Raw genomic sequence first — 22,393 nt, 5'->3', positions numbered from 1 at the left:
TGTGATTGGGGCATTTAATCCATTTACATTTAAAGTTATTATTGATAGGTACTTGTTTGTCTCCATTTTTATTCTTTACCCCTGTGTTCCTTCTTTGTTTCCTATTTCTTCTTTTTATAGCAGACCCTTTAGCATTTCTTGCATTGCTGGTTTGGTGGTAATACACTCCCTTAGTCCTTATTTGTCTGTGAAGCTCCTGATTTCACCTTCAATTTTGATTGATAGCCTTGCTGGGTACAGTACTCTTGGATTCAGACCCTTCCTTTGCATGACTTTATATATTTCATTCCATTCCCTTCTGGCCTGATGTGTTTCTGTTGAGAAATCAGTCGCTAGCCTGATGGGGGATCCTTTTTAGGTAACTTTCTGTCTCTCTCTGGCTGCTTTTAATATTCTTACTTTGTTGTTGGTGTTTGCCATTTTAATTATAATGTGCCTTGGCGTCGGTCTTTTGGGGTTCATTTTGCTTGGAACTCTGTGAGCTTCTTGGATTTGTGTGGGTTTTTTCTTCTCTATATCAGGGAAGTTTTCTGTCATTATTTCTTTAAACAGGTTTTCTATTCTTGCTCAGTTTCCTCTCCTTCTGGAATCCCTATTATGCAGATGTTGTTTTGTTTCATGTTGTCCCAAAGTTCCCTTAGGCTCTCCTCCTGCTTTCTAATTTTTTTTCTAGAAGCTGCTCTACTTGGGTATTTTTTTCCTACCTTGTCTTCTAGCTCACTGATGTGGTCCTCTGCTTCTTCTAGTCTACTCTTGATGCTTTCTATTGAGTTCTTTACAGCAGCGATGTCATTTTTCATTTCTTCTTGGTTCTTCTTCATTTCTTCTTGGTTCTTACTCATATTGTTGAATTTGTCTTCCATTCTTTTCAGCCACCTTATGACCATTTCTCTGAATTCTTTCTCTGATAGGTTGTTTGCCTCTAATTCGTTTACTTCCTTTTCTGGTGATGCCTGCTTTTCTTTTATATGCAGGCTGTTTCTTTGTCTCCCCATGATCTCTCTTCTCTGTGTCTGGTTATGTAGTTCTCTCTCTCCTGAAGAAATCAGAGCAGCTCCAAAAACTTAACGGTGGGAAAAGAAACTCTTTTCCCTTTGCCCAGTAAATCCGTGGAACAATCCCTGGCCACAGAAAAGAGGACTACGCAGAGAGTCAGGAAACTGCACCCATGTTTCTAAAGCTGGGGTGGATGCCACAGGGCCCGTGCAAATTCACAAGCCAGATCCTCGGCAGCCCGAAGCGGCAACAGAAGTGGCGGCAGTGACAGCAGCTCTGCCCCGGAGTCCCTGCAAGAAGACCACGTGTCCTCGCCCCTCAACCTGCGTTCGTCAAGATGCAGTGATTAATCAATGCAGTTCAGATAGTTAATGCAGGCCTAGAAGCAATTACACTAATAATTCCCTCATTCTTAGAAATGTCTTTATTTTTCAGATCCTGAGAATTAGTCTAAAGTCAGAGGTAAGTTCAAAGTTACCAAAACAAACCAAGAAATTGCAGTCTGCATTTTGGAGGACAATTCACCTGGACAAACAGTCCTAGGTCCTTTCTTCACTATCCCTGCAATAAGACACAACACACACACACATGCACACACAAACATGCACATACACACATGCATTCAAAATAATTCACACAGCCTGACCAGCATGGCTCAGTGGATAGAGTGTCAACCTGTGGACTGAAGGGTTCCAGGTTCAATTCTGGTCAAGGGCACATTCCTGGGTTGTGAGCTTGATCCCCAGTGTGGGGCGTGCAGGAGGAAGCTGATCAATGATTCTCTCTCATCATTGATGTTTCTATCTCTCTCTCCCTTTCCCTTCCTCTCTGAAATCAATAAAACAATATATTTTAAAAAGTCACACTGAAAATCAGAGATAAAACACTTTATAACATCTGGAATTAGCAGTATAATAAAAATATAAACTTATTAATATTTATGCACCAAATCACACAACCACCTCCTTAAAGCAAAAATTATGGAAGATAAAAAGAGAAGTAAACAGAAATTCTAATAATAGACTTTCATGTATCACTATTCTCATTCCAAGAGAAATCAAGCTGACAAAACATAAGAAAATATAGGACCTAAACAACCAATCAATAATGTCCATATTATAGATACCTATCAAACTATGCCGTGATGGTAGGGAATGAACTATCTTCTATAATATGCATATAATATTCATAAAGAGTGATATTAGATAAAAATAATTAAATTTATTAAGCAGAAATATAAACATTTTCTTATTGCCATGCAATAAAACTAGAAATTAAAAACAATGAAAAATTTAAAAGTATCTCTCACCAGAAATTTTTAAATTCCTTTAAACAACTCTTGGATAAAAGGGAAAATATCAACTCAAATTGCAAATTTTCTTTAAAAAAATAATTCAAATACTACAAATTGATATTTTGTGCTTCCTGTTATGTTACACTGAGAAGAATACATGACCTCTGTAATATTCTGCCAAAAATGTTTAACCTGCATCTAATTATGATGAAACAATCAGACAAATTCAAATTGAAGATATTCTATAAAACAACTGTCCTATACTCTTCAAAAATATCTGACATGAATGTTCAGAAAACACTAAGAAACAGTTCTGTAGAAACATTACAACTAAATGCAATCCCAGATTGGAAAAAGAACAAAAATCAAAAAAACAAAACAAAATGTTATCAAGTACATTACTGAGACATGGAGAAATATGAATATAGATAACATAATGTATAGCAACAAAAGTTACTGGTATGATAATTAGAGTGATTATGTAGGAGAAGGCCCTTGTTCTTGGGAGATATATCCTATATAATAAAGAGGTAATATGCAAATTGACCATCACTCCAACACACAAGATGGCCACCCCCATGTGGACACAAGATGGCCACCACAAGATGGCCAGCAGGGGAAGGCAGTTGTAGGTGATCAGGCCAGCAGGGCAGGGTAGTTGGGAGGGACCAGGCCTGCAAGGGAGGGCAGTTGGGGGCAATCAGGCCAGCAGGGGAGGGCAGTTGGGGGTGACCAGGCCTGCATGGGAGGACAGTTGGGGGCAATGGGCCAGCAGGGGAGCAGTTAGGTGTCAATCAGGCTGGTAGGGGAGTGGTTAGGGGGTTATCAGGCTGGCAGGCAGAAGCGGTTAGGGGCAATCAGGCAGGCAGGCAGGCGAGCAGTTGGGAGCCATCAGTCCTGGATTCTGAGAGGGGTCCCAGATTGCAGAGGGTGCAGGTTGGGCTGAAGGACACACACGTCCCCGCCCCCCCCCCCCATGCACAAATTTCATGCACCGGGCCCCTAGTACTAAATAAAGTATTTAGGGTAAAATGTTATGGCATCTGCAACTAATTCCCAAATGGATTAGGTAAAAAAATAGGAGAGAAAGCAAATGTGAAAAAATGTTTACTGGGGAATCTAGGGAAAGTGTGTATAGGTTTTATAATTAATATAATTATTATCTGCATAATATTAGTGAAAAAATAATAATGTTGGCAATATAAAACAATTTGAGGGTTTCAAAATAAATGTAAAATTAAAATGCATGACAATGATACAAAAGGTATTTGAATGAAAAATGGAGCTAGTGTTCTAAGATTCGGGAAAGTGGTAAAAATCACTTTTATGCCTGGCTGGCATGGCTCAGTGGTTGAGTGTCGACCTATGAATCAGGAATTCAGGATTTGATTCCGGTTGGGGCTTGATCCCCAGTTGGGGGTGGGGGGTGGGGGAGGAGGTGGCCAATTGATGATTCTCTCTCATCATTGACGTTTCTATCTCTCTTTCCCTCTTCCTTCTGCTCTCTGAAATCAATTAAAACAGAGTTGTTGTTTTTTTAATGTATTCAATATTTCAGATATTTGGAAACTAAGGAGCCCACTTCTAAATAAATCATGAGTCAAAGTGATATACAGATTCAATGTAATCCCTACCAAAATCCCAATGGCATTTTTTGCAGAAATAGAACAATCCATCCTAAAACTTATGTGGAATCGCAAGAGACTCCAAATAGCTGAAACAATCTTGAAAAAGAAGAACAAGTGTCTCATACTTCCCAATTTCAAAACTTACTACAAAGCTACAATAATCAAAACAGTGTGGTAGCCCTAACAGGTTTCGTTCAGTGGATAGAGCCTGGATAGGCCTGTGGACTCAAGGGTCCCAGGTTTGATTCCGGTCAAGGGCATGTACCTTGGTTGCAGGCACATACCCGGTGGGGAGTGTGCAGGAGGCAGCTGGTTAATGTTTCTCTCTCATCAATGTTTCTAACTCTCTATCCCTCTCCCTTCCTCTCTGTAAAAAATCAATAAAATATATATTTTTAAAAACAGTGTGGTAATGGCATAAAGACAGACCTATCAACCAATGGAATAGAATAGAGAACCCATAAATAAACCCTCACATATATGGTCAAATGATTTTCAACAAGGTACCAATGGGGAAAGATCAGTTTCTTTAAAAAAACGATTTGGGAAAACTAGATATCCCATACAAAAGAGTGAAGTTGCACCCTTACTTACACCAAAAAATAATAATAATAATAAATTAAAATGTATCAAAGAGCTAAATGTAAGACCTAAAACTATAAAGCTCTTAGAAGAAAACATAGGAGAAGCCCTGGCCGATGTGGCTCAGTTGGTTAGAGCATTGTCCAGTACACTAAAAGGTTGAGGTTTGATTCCCAGTCAGGGTACATATCCAGGTTGCATGTTCTGGCACCAGATTCAGTAATAATTTCTTTTGATTTGACACCGAAACATGGGCAATAAAAATAAATTAACTATATCAAAATGTGAAAGTTCTGTACATCTAAAGACACTACCATCAGAGTACAAAGGGAACCTACAAAATAGGAAAAATTATTTGCAAATCACATGTCTCATAAGAGGTTAATCTCCAAAATATATGTAGAACTCTTAAACCTCAACAATTAAAACATATAACCCAATTCAGAAATGGGCAAAAAATGGACAAGAGGCTTAAATAGACATATATCCAAAAAAGATATTCAAATGGCCAACTAGCACATGAAAAGATGCTCAATATCACCACTAATCATTAGAAAAATGCAAATCAAAACTACAATGAGATATCAATTCATACTGATTAGGATGGCTACTAAAATAACAAAAAATAAGTGTTGGTGAGGATGAAGAGAAATTGGAATCCCTGTACACCATTGGTGCGATTGTAAGATGGTGCAACTGATATGGAAAACAGCATGAGAGTTCCTCAAAAAATTAAAAATAGAATTTCCATATAATCCTGAAATTCTGGGTATATATCCAAAGGAATTGAAAGTGAGATCTCAAAGACATATCTACTAGTATATACCCATGTTCATAACATTATTTACAACAGCCAAAAGGCGGAAACAACACTAGTCTCTATCAACATATGCATCGGTAAGTAAAATGTAAAATCTAAAGACATAAAAAGGGAAAATCCTCACAGTCAAGAGTGGTTCATTCTAAGAATATAAGAATGATTTCATACTTTTGGATTTCTTCTGACTTATTTATAAATCTGTTATTCTAAAATATTAGACTTTCCAGGTATCTTTCTGTTATTGAGTCCTAATTTTATTTCGTTGTAGCACGAGAGGATTTTGCTAAGTGAAATAAGCAAGTCAGAGAAAGACAAATACCATATGATCTCACTTATATGTGGAATCTAATGAACAAAATAAACTGATGAGCAAAACAGAAACAGGGGCATGGATACATGGAACAGACTGACAGCTGTCACGGGGAGGTGGGAGGGGAACTAGATGAAAGAAGGTGAAGGAATTAGCTAAAGAACTCATAGACCCAGATAACGGTGTGGTGATGGCCAGAAGGAAGGGGTGGCTGCTGGGTGAAGGTGGGCAAAAGAAAATGAGGGACATCTGTAATAGTGTCAACAATTAAAGTTTAAAAGGAAGCATTTTTATGTAATTTGAATCTTTTCAAAACATTGGGCCTTATTTGCTAGCATGTATACAGTTTATTTTAGTAAATGTTCTGAGTGCACCTTTTAAAATGTGTATTCTGCTGTCATTACCAGTAGGTGGAGTATCCTCGAAATGTCAGCTGGGACAAGGAGGTATTGTCAAGCCTTTTTGTGTCCTTTCTGATTGTTTATCTTTTCTATCCATTTTCTGAGAGTGGAAATGTAGAAATCTTCTATAATAATAAAAGCATAATATGCTAATTAGACCGGACAGCCAAACGACCTTCCAGACATCCTTCTGGACAACTTTCCGGACGAAGCCGGGGTTGTGAGGGCTGAGGCAGCCGCCACGTCTGCGAGGGCCAAGCCCCTTGCACAGATTTCGTGCATTGGGCCTCAGTATTCTAATATAACTATGAATTTGTCTATTTATCTTTGTAGCTTTTGCTTCATATATTCTGAAGTTTAGTTGTTAGGTGCATAAACATTTAGGATTGTGGGAAATTTTTCTTCACCCTACCTCATATTATATTTTAAAAAGATTTTGTTTCAAATGGATTGTAAATCTAAGTGAGAAAGGAACAATCATAGAGCTTTTGAAGAAAAACACAAGGCATGTCTTCAAGACCTTGTGGAAGGTAAAGACTTTATTAAAAGGCTGTAAAAATTGATAATCATAAAAGGAAAACTGGTAAGTTAGCATACATTAAAATAAAGAATACCTACTAAAAGAATGAGAAAGTAAAAGAGCAAACTGTGTATAAATAACACTTCTGACAAAAAACTTATATCCATAGTATCAAAATGCCTATAAAAAACAATAAGCAAAGGTAGACGACCCAATTTAGAAAATGAGCAAAAGACTCTAACATGTACTGACAAATCAATAATTTTTTTAAAATATGATGCATTTATATAACAGTTGGTACAAAAGTCAGTATCTTAATGGCCAATAAGCATATGAAAAACTTAACATTATTCCTCATCAGAGAAATGTAAATGAAAATCACTACACACCCACCAAAATGGTTAAAATGAAAAAGACTAACCCAAAATGGGTTTCATTTTAACCCATAATGGTTAAAATGAAAAACACTGACAATATCAAGTGTTAAGTATGTGGTACAAACTAGAACTCTAGTGTTGCTGATGGGAGTGTCAATTGATTCAGACACTTGGCAAAATGGTTTGGCACAGAAACTAAAGTTACATATATATCTACCCCATGGCTATAAGACAATTCCTAGGTACATGCCCCAAAGAAGAGTGTGTATGTCCACCAAAGACATGTATAAGAATGTTCAAAAGCAGCTTTATTGTTGAAAAGCCAAAAACTAGAAACAACCCAAATGTCTGTCAAAAGGAGAAGAAACAATCATAAATATAGTCTTACAGTAGAATAGTGCACAGCAGTAAAAAAGATTGAACTCATGCATACAACAACACGATGAGTTGTAAAACTATTATGGGTTGAGCAAAAGAAACAAGACCAAAAAAATGGAGAGAGGGAACATATTATTTCATTTATACAAAGTTCAAAAATAGGCAGAACTAATTTATGGTGACAAATGGAAATGGTAGGTATTGATTAGAAAAGGTTATACGAAAAATTGGAGAGGAAGATCCATTTTAATTTAATTTTTTTTTCCATTTTAATTTTAGTTGTTCCTATATGAGTTTATATTAATGTAAAAATTCATCAAGCTGTACATTAAAGACTTGTGAATTTTATTGTATGTACATATAATAGTTCAATAAAGAAAATGGGACAAGCTATTAATAGAGTGAAAAGCAAAGTAACAGAGGGGTGATTATCCTATCTAATAAAGAGGGAATATGCAAATTGACCATCACGCCATAACAAGATGGCTACGCCCACAGCAGAGGCAGGGATCCCGTAACACAAGATGGCTGTGCCCACAGCGGGGGCCGAGTTCTCCTAATGAGCCTTAACGAGCAATCAGCAGGGACCTGAGGCTGTGTGGTGCTGGGCCGGGGCAGGGGACCTGAGACTGTGCCCCCCACCTGGTGGGACTTGACAGGGGACCTCAGGCCATGCCCCCTGCCCGGGTGCCGGGCTGGGGGACCTCAAGGCACGCCCCCCCATCCCAGCACCAGGCCAGGCAACCTGAGGCCACGCCCCACACCCGGCGGGGCTTGACGGGGATGGGGCTGGCCGGCTGGATCTGGATCTAGCCCAATGCGGGGGGGTGGGGGGGCGGCCAGGTCTGGGCCTCGCGTGATTTTGAGGCGCATGTGAATGGGTGAGGACTTGACTCTGGTTCCTGTGGCGTGCCCCAGACTCTGATAGGAGGAAGATTTTCATATACATTTTATTAATTTTCTTTCATCTCTGACACTTCTATTATAGAGAAAGGGTAAACAGCAATAATAAAATATTTCCTCTAATTAATTCCCTTTTAATGTGCACAAATTTCATGCACCGGGTCACTAGTATATATATATATAAATATATATGTATAGATAGACATACACACACATATACATATATGTGTATATATGTATATATATGTGTGTGTATATATATACATATATATACACACACATATATTATATTTGAGATAAAGGACTTATATCTAGAATACATAAAGATCTCCAAAAAAAAATCAATAAGCAGCCCTAGCTAATTTGGCTCAGTGGACAGAGCATTGGCCCTTGGACTGAAGAGTCCTGCGTTTGATTCCAGTCAAGTGCATGTACTCGGTTGCAGGCTCAATCCCCGGCCCTAGTCAGGGCATATGTGGGAAGCAACCAATCAATGTGTCTCTCTCATATCGATGTTTCTCTGCCTCTGTCTCTCCCCCTCTATTCCACTCTCTCTAAAAAAAAAAAAAAAATCAATGGGAAAATATCCTTGGGTGAGGATTAACAATTAAAAAATCAATAAGCGAAAAACATACAACTCAATAGAAAAATGGGTAATATTTAAAAAGGCAGTTTGCAAAAAAGGATATCAAAATACTCAATAAACGAAGGAAGCTCCACCTCATTAGTCCAAGTAATGCAAATTAAAACTGTGATGTGATGGCTCTACACATCAACCAAAATGACAAAAATAAAAGATGGCCATACCAGACACTAATAAGAATGCATGAAAACTGCAAGTCTCACTCTCTATGGGACAAAATGTAAATTGGTACAATTACTTTGGAATCACATTGGAAAACTGACAATATCTAGTGAAGCTGAACATAGGCATAGTCTTTGTCAACACCCAGGCAAAGATTTCCATAATAAGTAAATATAAATGTATTTAATAGTAATTGTAAGATTAAGATTAGGCTATCTATTATTATCCTTGCCTTTAGAACTATGACAATTTAAAAATAATTAATTACTTTAAGTGCAATATAATCACATTAAATTTGTTGCTAGTCTATACAAAACAATTCATCACTTTTAACATCTCAATAAATTACTGAGGCCAAAAACTTGAGATGAATAATATTTTATAAATAATTTTTCACAATTCCCAGCAGACATCAATATGCGAGCCCTGCAGGGATAAATTAGAGAAAGGCCTGGCCAAGTGCCGACAGCTTCACCTTTTTGCTGAGATTCATGTTCTCCATCTTAGCCTTCAGCAGCTTCATCTTATTCATAGTTATTGAATTTTCAATTATCTGTTGCCCAGAAGGAGAAGGCTCAATTTCTTCATCCTCATCAGTATACAAATTATACACTGAACCACCACTGCAAAGAAAACGATAATTACCATTGTTATGTGCCTGATACATGCCCAATGACTAAAAATACTCTATGTGCAATAGAAACTATAGATGCTGCTAATGACAAAGCAACAAATCCATCTTGTCAATGCAAATTTAAGGCAAATGTATTTTTATTTTTTTAATATATTTTATTGATTTTTTACAGAGAGGAAGAGAGAGGGATAGAGAGTTAGAAACATCGATCAGCTGCCTCTTGCACACCCCCTACTGGGGATGTGCCCGCAACCAAGGTACATGCCCTTGACCGGAATCGAACCTGGGACCCTTGAGTCCACAGGCCGACGCTCTATCCACTGAGCCAAATCGGTCTCGGCAAGGCAAATGTATTTTTAAAAATATAGTTTAGGAGAAAAAAGTTAATGGGGCTAAGTATCACAATCTAGCATTACTGAAAATTGTAGTACAGCTAAGCTTTTCTGAAGTTGATATAGCATAAGGGAAGGTCTTTTTGGCTATACCATTCCCACAGGAGCAAAATCCACAAGAATGATCTGATTTACTTTATCAGCCAAGGCCGGTAATTCTGAAATCCAGACCACCAGCTGATCAAATTCCCGTTAACCAGAATGAAAAAGAAATTGACACAGAGAAGAAGTCCTGATTTTTATTCATCCCGAGAGGATTCTCAGTTAAAAGTTAAAAGATGGGGGAGGGTAATGGTAAGATATGTACACATATAATACCTCAATAAAAAAAATAAAAATAAAAAAAAGAATAAACTTTTGCATGCTCACAAAAAAAAAGAAAAAAAAGTTAAAAGAAAAAAAGGAACTCATACATAGGTGTCATCCGAACAGTTTCCGTTCTTAAAGAACAACAACAACAAAAAATGCAGATAACTTAAGATTTTTCTCTGTGTGTTTAGAACAGCATACATTTTAAATGAAAAAGACACCCCAGGCAAGTCATGACACAAATTATTAAACATGTAAAACATTTCAATTATTGATTAATCATCATGACATTTGTTCATATTTTAACATAATTATTATTTGGGATCGCTTCTCTTTGACTACATAATGCAATGGCATTTATCACACTATCTTCATATTTATATTTACATATCTATCCCTCTTACTCCACCATATGCATAAGTTGAAAGCAGTTGCTAAGTTTTTTCATCTTCCTAGTCTTAGCACCTGGCACAATGCTTGGCACATATTCAAAAAATGTTTGTTGAACTGAACACAAACACTATTGAAATTCAGATTTTTCTTCTTTAAATTTTTTAAAATCCTCATTCGAGGATATGTTTTTATTAATTTGAGAGAGAGCAAGAGGGAGGGAGGGAGGGAGAGAGAGAGAGGGAGAGAGAGAGGGAGAGGAGAGAGAGAGAGAGAGAGAGAGAGAGAGAGAGAGAGAGAGAGAGAGATCAGTTGCCTCTTGTACACTCCCGACTGGGGATCAAACCGGCAACCTAGATATGTGTCCTGACCAGGAATCAAACCTGCAACTTTCTGGTGTAAGGGATGACACCCCAGCCAACTGAGCCACACCAGCCAGGGAGAAATTTAGCTTTTTCAATAATGAGAAAATTAGGTTGGTAAATGTTTGAGGAAAAAAAAAACAAGCTCACCATGTTTGAAGAATGACTAAAGTTTTAAATAGAACAGGAAAAAAATGTGTGTTAGTCACTGTGGCTTGTTATAGGAAAACTAATGTGTCTGTGCTAAAGAATTTGAGGGTAAGATTTCCTATTCTATTTGGCTATAAGAATAAAAACTATTTGGATAGCCTTGATAAAGCATATTCCATAGCCCTTCCGAAACACATACTACTCCCACACAAAGGCAAAGAAGAGGGTGAATAACCCGCTCCTAAACTTTATATGGTGAAAGAGATGACATTGTGAAACAGGGCTGGTTACATGCACAGCAGGCATGACTATCAGAAGGAAGAGTGCAGGAATTAATCCCATAACCAACTCAGCTCCTAGTATGTGCCTTGTGACCATTACCTCTACCTATTGTAGATGCCTTCTACCACATGGAAATCGACACAAGAGGCACAACACTAAATTAACAGTTACCATTTACTAAATGCCTATTCTGCCAGGTACTCTCCACATATCATCTATAATCTTCACAAAACTACATAAGATTATATTATATCACACTGTATAAATAAAACTGCAGTTAAGAGAGGTTAAGTAATTTTGTTGGCCAGAAAGCTAATAAATGGTGGACCTAAGATTCAAATCCCCATCTACCTGGTTCCAAAGGCTACTCTTCATACTATTTCCTGTTGCTTTCCCAGGCACCAAACAACAGTACTCAAAAAAGGAGCAGAACTTGTAGTATGAGAAGGCTCTTGTCTTGAGGTTAACTATACCTGAAATGGAGGCCTGAGTGAAGATTTCTGTCAGTTCACCATTAGAAGTGGAAGGAAGGACTCAGTATACTCTGCTCTGGGTTACCCTGAAATAATTGAACTTTAAGCACTTCTCTATTATATCCTGAGCTATTTTAGCTTCAACTTACCCATATTGAACATTGAAAGAGGTTTGTGACTCAACCTTACTAAAAAAATTAAAAATAAATAAATAAACACTGGTCCTTTACTGTTTTCCTGTGTGTGTACGTAAAAAAGTACAATTATGATAAATATTTCATTGGATACATTTTAGAGGATTAAAGACACTTTTAAATTAACCTAGTATTTTTAAAATAATCACATAACTGTGTGTGTTTTTTCCTCTCATAAAGCCTAGATTCATGAGATCAGTTAGAAGACAATCATAATTTTTTTCTAGTTGGAAAAATAAAACTACACTAGGATAACAATAATTTATAAATTTAATCTAAAAATATCCTTCTTTATATTAAACTAGAGGCCCAGTGCATGAAATTCATGCATGGGAGGGGGGTTCCCTCAGCCCAGCCTGCACCCTCTCCAATCTCAGACATCCCTCTCACAATCCGGGACTGCTGGCTCCTAACCACTCACCTGCCTGCCTGATAGCCCCCTAACCACTCCCTGCCAGCCTGATTGATGTCTAACTGCTCCCCTGCCGGCATGATCATCCCCAACTTCTCTCCCCTGCCGGCCTGATTGCCTCCAATTGCCCTCCCCTTCGGGGCTGAAGGGACTGGGGGACTGAGGCTGGATGAGGCGGGGATGAGGGGACTGGGGGACTCCGGCTGGATGAGGTGGGGCTGAGGGGACTGGGTGCTGCCATCTTGTGGCTGTGGGTGCCACCGTCTTGTGAGGGTGTGGCAGCAATTAGCATATTCCCTCTTTATTGGCTGAGGGCACCACCATCTTGTGAGGGTGTGGTGGTCAATTAGCATATTTCCTCTTTATTAGACAGGACATTCTAAGTATTTTCTTCAATTTCTAAATATTTTCTTTTTTACCAGTAGAAAATAAAGTTTTAATACATGCACATAGGGCATTCACTTCGGAGTACAAATTCCCTCAATATTACCTTGAATGCTTATATTTAACCTTTTCTATATCTTTTTGTAGTTAATCCTCACCTGAGGATATTTTTTCATTGATTTTTAGCGAGAGTAGGAGAGGGTAAGACAGAGAGAAACATTGATGTGAGAGAAACATATTGATTGGTTGCCTCCTGCACGAGCCCTGACCAGGGTCTGGGCCAAGGAGGAACCTGCAACCAAGGTATGTGCCCTTGACCAGAATCGAACCCAGGACCCTTCAATCCACTGGCCAATGCTCTATCCACTGAGCCAAATCAGACTAACTTTATCTATATCTTTTAATCTAATACTATAATTAAAGAATAAGAGATGAGCAAATGTAATATTTATTTCAAGATGAATATTGTTTCATCATGAAGCCAAGTCCTCATATGACTTTCACAGAAAAGTGACCTATTAATTAGGTCTTAAAATGCCTCCCTCTATTTCATCACACTTAGAAAAGCAGGGAGGTAACATGATTAACTAAAAAGATTTGAGACTAAAAATGATACTAGATTTTGTACTGGAATGAATCAAATTCTCTGTTTCTTCTTAGAGCAGGAGTTAGCAACCTATAGCCACAGGCCAAATTCAGTCCACCACTTATTTTGTATGCCCCATGAGCCAACAGTGGTTTTTACAATTTTAAAGAATTGAAAAATACTCAAAATAATATTTTATAACATGTGAAAACTGTATGAAATTCTAATTTGTGTCCATAAATGAAGTTATATTGGAACACAGCCATATCACTTGATCACATACTACATGTGGCTGATTTTGCACTACAATGGCAGAGCTGAAAAACCAAAACAGAATTGTATGGGGCTCTCATTGCTTTGCACTGTGGCTTGGCACACTACAAATCACAGTGGCATTATAACCCCCCTCCATAATTCAACAGCATTTTGAATGCCATGTGTATAAAAGGTTGTGGGTTTAATTCCCAGGACATTTACCTAGGTTGTGGGTTTGATCCCAGGTCAGGGTATGCACGGGAGGCAACCAATTGATATTTCTCTCATCTCTCTCTCTCTTTCTCTCTGTCTTTGTCTCTGTCTCTCTGCTCCTCCCTTCCACTTTCTAAACATATCCTTGGGTGAGGATTAAAATAAACAAACAAACAAGAAAATAAATAAATAAATAAATAAATATAAAAAATGAGACTATAACCAAAAAAAGTTTCTAAGTGGTTTATTTACTAGACAAGCAAGAAAATCTGTTTACCAATACAGAATTAATTAAACCACATCCAGAAAATAATAAACTTGTTTAAAGTCTACTCCTCAGCAAGAGCAATTTCTCAAAGAGTTGACATCACTGGAAGCAACATCAATAGTTATTTAAAAACTAGAGGCCCAGTGCACGAAATTCGTGAACTCAGGAGGGGGGGGTCACTCAGCCCGGATTGCGAGAGGGCACAGGCCAGGCCGAGGGACCCACCAGTGCACGATCGGGGCTGGGGAGGGATGCAGGAGGTTGGCCAGCCAGGGAGGGATCGCGGGAGGGCTCCAGGGCATGTCTGGCCCATCTCGCTCAGTCCCGATCAGCTGGAACTAACCTACCGGTCACAGCGTCTGCCCCTGGTGATCAGTGCACATCATAGCAACTGGTCGACCAGTCGACTGTCTGCCCCCTGATGGTCAGTGCATGTCATAGCGAGCAGTTGAGTGGCCTTAGCATATCATTAGCATATTATGCTTTGATTGGTTGAATGGCCAACTGGACGACCAGACACTTAGCATATTAGGCTTTTATTATATAGGACTAGTAGCCCATCGCGCGATATCACGCGCAGTAGGCCGCCCGCCACTTCCGCGGGAGCCGGCGGGAACCGCAGCACGCTGCCAGGAGCCACGCTGCTTCTACGGGAGCCGCACTGCTTCTACAGGAGCCATGTGGCTTCCGTGGGAGGCAGAAGCGAGTGTGGGCGCCGGGAGGGAGCCGCACTGCTTCTACAGGAGCCATGTGGCTTCCGTGGGAGGCAGAAGCGAGTGTGGGCGCCGGGAGGGGGCCGCGCTGCTTCCGTGGGAGGCAGGCCCGCTGTCTCCTCTCCAGGCCTGCTCTCGGCCGCAGAGGCTTCAGGCCAGCTCCCCTGTCCCCCAGAGGCCCTCCGTGGCCCGGGGCATCGCCGCAGCGACGAAGCAAGCATTCCACCCCGGCTGCTCCGCGCCCGCTGCCCAGAGGCCCTCCGTCACCGTGGTGACAAAGCAAGCATTCCACCAGGCCGCTCACGCTGCCTGCTATCAGCGGCAACCCCCCCAGGACTGGGAGACTCCGGCGAGGCTGAGGGGACTGGGCACCGCCATCTTGTGGCTATGGGTGCTGCCACCTTTGTGATGGAGTGATGGTTAATCTGCATATTACCCTTTTATTAGATAGGATACTGCAAGTTGCCCTACCTGGTTTGCCTCAGTGGATAGAGCATTGGTCCACAAACTAAAAGGTCACAATTTAATTCTGATCAAGGGCACATACCTTGTACCTCAGTTGCAGGTTTGATCCCCATCCGATCAGGGCACATGTGAGAGGCAATGTCTCTCTCTCACATCGATGTTTCTCTCTGTCTCTCCCCTTCCCTTCCACTCTCTCTAAAAAATAATTAATGGGAAAATATCCTTGGGTGAGGATTAACAGAAACAAAAAATACTGCATGTTATTTGGAGTTGTTTTGCTTGGCTTTTGATGCATCAACATAAGTTATTGAGACTGTTCAGCTGTTTTTATTTATTCAGGGCATCAATACCAAGTTTGAAGTAAGTGAAAAACTAGCCTCTTTGAAAAGGCTGCATAAAACAACTAGAGTTAAGAATATTTTCAAAGAAGTTGCTAAAACACTAAGTCAGTACAACTTGATGGAGTAAAAATATGTGTAGAACAAAAGAAAAAGCTTAGTGGGACAAATTTACAAAAGTAATGAAAATGTAAGGTGTTTAACACCTAAGGTTACTCATTGTATTATTCATCAGCAGGTCTTCTAGAGCCAATATTTGAATCTATCATGTGTTATTGAACCAGTAATTCAATGGTAAACTTCATTTGTCTCCTGGATTTAGCCATCAGTTCAATGGCTTGAGAGTAGTAGTTTTATTGTGATTTTTTTTAGCTCAGGGATGACAATGAATTTTTCTGAATGAAAAGAATTGCCTTTGGAAATTAGCTTTTGCTGTGAACTTGATAATGTTTCTTAGTGAATTCCACCTAATATTACAAGGCCAAACAGTACTTATATGAGAAACTTATACTGTATTAATGTCATTTTGACAACTAAGCATTACTGTGATCACATATATAATGTCATGCCTTCAAAAGTTAAAAACTTAAGCGAGCCCTAGCTGGTATAGTTCAGTTGGTTGAGCATCGTCCCATGTACTGAAAGGTCACTGGTTTGATTCCCAGTCAGGGCACATGCCCAGGTTGTTTGTTCAGTCCCCAGTCCGGGTACGTACGGGATGCATCCGATCCATGTTTCTCACATCGATATTTCTCTCTCTCATTTTCTTTCCTTCCTCTCTCCCCCTCTCCCTTTCTCTCTCTCTAAAATCAATTTAAAAATCTTATTTAAAAAAATTAAATGAGATCTCCATTTTCACACAAATTTGCAGCAGATATATTTTCTGAATGCAAAGTATGCTCCCAGTAGCATTTTTTATAACTCCCTGCAAGTTGATGGAAATTTCCATATTTAAAAATCTATTTAAATATGGAATTAAGGAGCTCTAACTATCTTCAATTGGAAGTAATTAATATGCAATGCAATGACATGCTAAAGGTAAACAGCAACAGAAGACTAATAGAATTCAATAAATACCTTCCAAGTGATGAATATGCTCAATTAAAATCATATACTTGCCCTAGCCAGTTTGGCTCAGTGGATAAAGTGTCGGCCTGTGAACTGAAAGGTCCCGGGTTTGATTCCCAGTCAAGGGCACATGCCTGGGTTGCGGGCTTGATCCCCAGTAGGGGGCGTGCAGGAGGCAGCCAATCAATGATCCTCTCTCATCATTGATATTTCTTTCTCTATCTCCCTCTCCTTCCTCTCTGAGATCAATAAAATTATATATTTTTTAAAAATCATATACTCATGAACTCCTATGAGTATTTGGTAGTACTTATCTGTGTGAAAAGAAACTTTCCAAGATAGAATACATAAAATGTCATTACAGATCAATTTTAAACAAATAAACTTTTACAACTGATTATGTCAATTTGATAAGGCAATGCTGGATTTCTACCCCAAAAATTACTCCCACAAAGAAGAATTCCATTCTTCTCATTAGTAGGCCTCAATCTCTCTCTCTCTCTCTCTCTCTCTCTCTCTCTCTCTCTCTCTCTCTCTCACACACACACACACACACACAAAGTACTCAATTATTATTCTTATATTCTAAATTTTGTCAGTAAAAATCTTGTGAAATTTTTTTCTCTCTCTAGTTATATAAGTATGTATAATTGATTTTATCTCTTAGCCTGAAAATCATAAAATAGTTACTATCTGGTCTTTTACAGAAAAGTTTGCTGCCTCCTGCTGTAGAATAAGCAAGATAAATGTCCTTCAAGATACGACCAGAAAGTTTTATATTCCCCTTTCTTATCCATTCTATTTCTTGACCAATTCTGGTAGGTGAATAGAAAGGAAAAGAGAAATAAAAAATTACCTTGAGAGGGACAATAATACAATTTTAATTGAAATCCATGACAACATTTGGTCTAAAACTCAGTAGAAGTTGACTGAGAAAAAAAAATGGAGTAAAAGAAGAAAATGACTTTTCAAGCAAAGGGAAATAGTTGTGTAAAAGCATGACAAAATGAAAGACGTGAAAAACTGCCGATGAAAGGTAGTAAAGGGCTTTACATCCTAAGTAGAGAGCTAAGATCCTCTCCTTTAGGAAAGGAGAGCCAAAAGAGAATGTTCTTAAGAAAGAAAACCAAAGCAACAGTGAGCCAGCACACAGAGAGACAGTGTAATGAGATTCTATTCCTGGCCAAGTAAGAGACACGGGATTAAGGCTGCAGCTCTCATTGTTCCCTCTTCTCAACTTCAAGCCCAAAGGTTTATGCCACATTTGTAGTGCTAACCAGATCCTGACACGTTAGAATCAACAGTCAATACTCATTTGTTACAGTCTGTTCTCTGTGGCCACAAAGAAGGAGTCTACTCTTCCTTACCCACAGCACTCTGTGGTGACCAGAATCTTAAAGGAATCCCCATGCTTTCCAATCCCTGATGCTCACACCTGTACACTCTCCTACCCTCCCTTGAGCATGGGCATGACCTATGATTTACATCTAGCCAACAGATCAGATGAAAAATAAAAGGGTTTTGCAAATGTAAGTTAGGTCCTAAATCAGTTGACGATGAGTTCATCAAAAGGGAGCTGTGGGCAGCCTCTAGCCAATAGGCAGCAAAAAAAATACCAGGCCCTCAGTCATAGAGCTCCCAGGAAATGAATTATGACAACATTGTGACTGAGCCTGAAAGCAGATTCTCTCACCCAGTCAAGCCTCCAGAGAAGAGTGCACCTTTGCCAAAACCATGATTGCAGCTAGTGGAACCCTGAGCAGAGCCCCCAGCTAAACTGTGCCAGGACTCCAGACCCTCAGAAACTGTTCTCCAGACAAGTTATCTTTTCCATGAACGGTTTGCCACTAGCTGTTTATGTTGTGGATTAAATTTAGTTACCTGTAATACTGCTCCCTTCTCTGTTTGGCAAACTCCGACTCCTCTTTTACAGCTGCTTCTTTTCAGAGGTTGTCCCTAACTCCCCTCCTTTCAAGCAAAATGAAGCCCCCTCATCTGGTTTTCCAGAGATGCTGATATCCTTTTATAACAATTGCCAACAGTGTGTTATAGGTACTATGTATAGCAGATTGCATGTTCCAGGAGGGAGGAATAATCATCTTTGTAACCTAGTGCCTAGTGTACAAACACGCTACAAAAAGTTCAGTAAATGTTTAGTGACTTAAGTGAAAGGCAGTGAAGAATCAATAAGACAAAGTGCACAAAAACCTATAGATTACCTACTCTGATTTCTAAGTGTTGTTTTGCCTAGCTAAGTACCTTTAGGTTGTATCCTTCTAATTTTATAAGTAATACTAGAGGCCCAGTGCACGAAATTCGTGGAAGGGGGGGTCCCTTCAGCCCAGCCTGTACCCTCTCCAATCCGGGACCCCTCAGGGGATGTCTGACTTCTGGTTTAGGACAGCCCTCTCACAATCCGGGACCACTGGCTCCTAACTGCTCACCCGCCTGCCTGCCTGATCACCGCTAACTGTCCCCTTGCTGGCCTGGTCACCCCCAACAGTCCCCACCCTTGCTGGCCTAATCGCCTCCAACTGCCCTCCCCCACACCGGCCTGGTCACACCTAACTGCCCCCCTGCCAGCCTGGTCACCCCTTACTGTCTCCCCTGCAGGCCTGGTCACCCCCAACTCCCCACCCCCGATGGCCTGGTCGCCACCAATTGCCCCCCCCACCAGCCTGGTCACCCCTCACTGCCCCCCCCACCCCCCACAGGCCTAGTTGCCCCACGTAGCCTGTTCAGTCATCCGTTTGGTTGTGATGGTCGCTTAGGCTTTTATATATATAGATAACTCCCCCCCTCCCCCTTAATAGAGTAGAAAAACAACACTGGAGAAGTAAGATTTATACACCTTTAAGCAACAGAGTTACATTTTGAAAAAAGCTAGCAATTTTAGATTCAACCCTTTCTATTATAATATCACACTATTATAAAAAGACTCTAATAGGCATCTTAAAGTTTCATAATGTTACAGAAATAAATCTTTTGTATGAAAAATCTTATTCCATAAAGAAATTTCAGCCCTGGCTGGTATGGCTCAGTTGGTTGAGCATTATCCAGTGCACCAAAAGGTTGCTGGTTCAATTCCCAGTCAAGCGCACATACCCAGGTTGAGGGTTTGATCTCAGGTTGAGGCGTATATGGGAGGCAGCCAATCAATGTATCTCTCTTACATTGATGTTTCTCTCTCTCTCTCTCTCTCTCTCTCTCTCTCTCTCTCTCTCTCTCCCCTCATCCTCCTCCTCTCCTCTCATCTCATCTCTTTCTAAAATCAATAAAAACATATTTTAAAAAAAGAAATTTCAGTTTTAAAAATTACTCTCTAAGTATTAATCATATAAAGGGCAATTTCAGAATCACATACCTGGGGCCACAGGAATAGAGGAAAATGCATGAAATTTAGTCAGTATTGTGAATAAAATAAGATTATTTTGACAAAACAAGGTAAACATAAAGGTTTAAGGAGTGTATTGTATGATGTTATCCTTTTCTAAGTGAGACATGCAAATGAAAACCTATTTATTTACCTTAAAGATTCAGATAATGGTGTTAAAGTGCCATCTCCCCTATCTACTACACGAAAGAAATTCAATTGCTCTCCTTCTCGGTATACCAAAAATGTAACTTGTTTGTTGTAGGAGGTCTTCTCCCAGACCTCATCTTGACTGGAATCCATGAACTCAGCCATCTCCCTAAGTGGGTCTTCCATAGGAACTACAAATGGAAAAATTGATAAACAAGCTTTCAATTTCTATCAAGTTTTATGCATCTGGGTACAGTGACAGGACATACTATTATGAATTTGAACAACAACCCTGTGCATACGATATACTATATATAATATTCTTCAAAAAGTTTCTGGTCTTTTATAGTTAATACAGCACTCCCTATGTTGTATTAATATGAAATAAATGAAATGCATTATTGTGTTGTTAGGTATAAAGATACACAAGGTTTTTCCTATACCGCTAGCCTGTATAGTTGCTGACTCTATGACATAATTATCTATGATTGCTCTCACTTGTCAGCTCTGCTTCCCATATTTTCCAATATTGGTTCCAACAATCAACAATTAAAAGCAATATAAATCCCACTTACATTATATTAAAAAATCAGCACACACATAATTAGGAGATATATTAGAAGTGAGAAGCAACTGAATCCTTCTTCTTTCTGGTTTTATATAGAGGCTGAGTCCTCTCAGAGCTGTTTCTTGATGTGCAGTCAGGTAATTAAAAGTACACAGTAATTCAGAAACAAGGGGGCCACTTAAGTACTGAAACTGCAATGTGTATAATGGTCAGAATGTTGTTTGTTAAAAGCGTCTTCCAGGAGCCGAGTTGTTCTAGAATAGAATACCGTACTTTCTGGCGTATAAGACGACTGGGCATATAAGATTTTCCTGGGTTAAAAAGTCGTTTTATACACCGGAAAATATGGTATATTGGACTATATTGATGGGATTAAATATAATGGATTAGATATATTGGAGTACTGTATTTTCCGGCGTATAACACGACTTTTTAACCCAGAAAAATCTTATACACCCAGTCGTCTTATACGCCAGAAAATACAGTACATCCTTGTGCCCAGTGAGAGCACAGGACTGGGGCAAAACCCTCACTACTGACGGGGGATGAGGTCATGCGACAGGGGGTAGGGGAGGCTGGGGGAAGGTCAATGGGGAAAAAAAAGGAGATATATGTACTACTATATGTAATACTTTAAACAATAACTTGAAAAAATCAGTATGTTGAAAAAAAAAAAGTCAAAGATGTCCTTGGGTTTGAATGATATTACAACCTGCTCTTGTCCACAGCAGCCACAGATCCTGCTCCTGTGGTGGGAATTGGCCTGAAGAGATTGCTGGCTCATGGGGTGAATGTTCTAAAAGCCCCTGAACTCCACACTTGGGTGTCTTAAGTAATGGTTACAGGAAATAAAATAGTTCCCAAAGACATTCTCATGACAAGTTGAAGAAACTTTTGCTCTTTCCTAAAAGCAGCAATAATTTCTCAAACTCCATAACTCTCATTCAAGTAGCTTACTTATTACCAGAATCACAGTGCCGCACTATTCTCTTAAAAAAATTATAATAAGAAAAGTTGAACTCTGAAAGTAACAAGGTAAAAACATTAAAGATGTTCTCATATCCTAAATTCAATACCACCACTACTAAAACTCAAAAACGTAAGAAATATAATAGGATTTAGTTTATTTTATGAAAATGTTTGAGGCCCAGCCAGTGTGGCTCAGTGGTTGAGCATCGACCTATGAACCAGGAGGTCACAATTCGATTCCCGGTCAGAACATATGCCCTGGTTATGGGCTCGATCCCCAGTGTGGGCTGTGCAAGAGGCAGCTGATCAGTGATTCTCTCTCATCATTGATGTTTCTATCTCTTAATCCCTCTCCCTTCCTATCTGAAATCAATAAAAATATATAGTTTTTAAATGTTCAGATGTTTTGATTGACTCTTTCATAGGCACAA

The 22,393-nt window shown here is 39.4% G+C and overlaps 1 protein-coding gene across 2 annotated transcripts in view; it reads right to left on the bottom strand.

Moving 5' to 3' along the window:
• ZFAND4 (zinc finger AN1-type containing 4) overlaps window positions 1–22,393 on the bottom strand; it is a 118,858-nt gene that overhangs the window by 33,664 nt on the left and 62,801 nt on the right. For both annotated transcript variants that reach the window (XM_054729223.1, XM_028156868.2), the window contains 2 exons: window positions 20,430–20,616; window positions 9,490–9,637 (listed from right to left, as the gene is read on the bottom strand). In XM_054729223.1, coding sequence (XP_054585198.1) covers window positions 9,490–9,637; window positions 20,430–20,616 — 335 coding nt within the window. The remainder of the gene's footprint in view (window positions 1–9,489; window positions 9,638–20,429; window positions 20,617–22,393) is intronic.

This window comes from Eptesicus fuscus, chromosome 17 (genome assembly GCF_027574615.1).
Source record: "Eptesicus fuscus isolate TK198812 chromosome 17, DD_ASM_mEF_20220401, whole genome shotgun sequence".
Lineage (NCBI taxonomy): Eukaryota > Metazoa > Chordata > Mammalia > Chiroptera > Vespertilionidae > Eptesicus > Eptesicus fuscus.
Note: the sequence above shows the minus strand (reverse complement) of the source record. Positions and strands in the feature narration are given on the sequence as shown.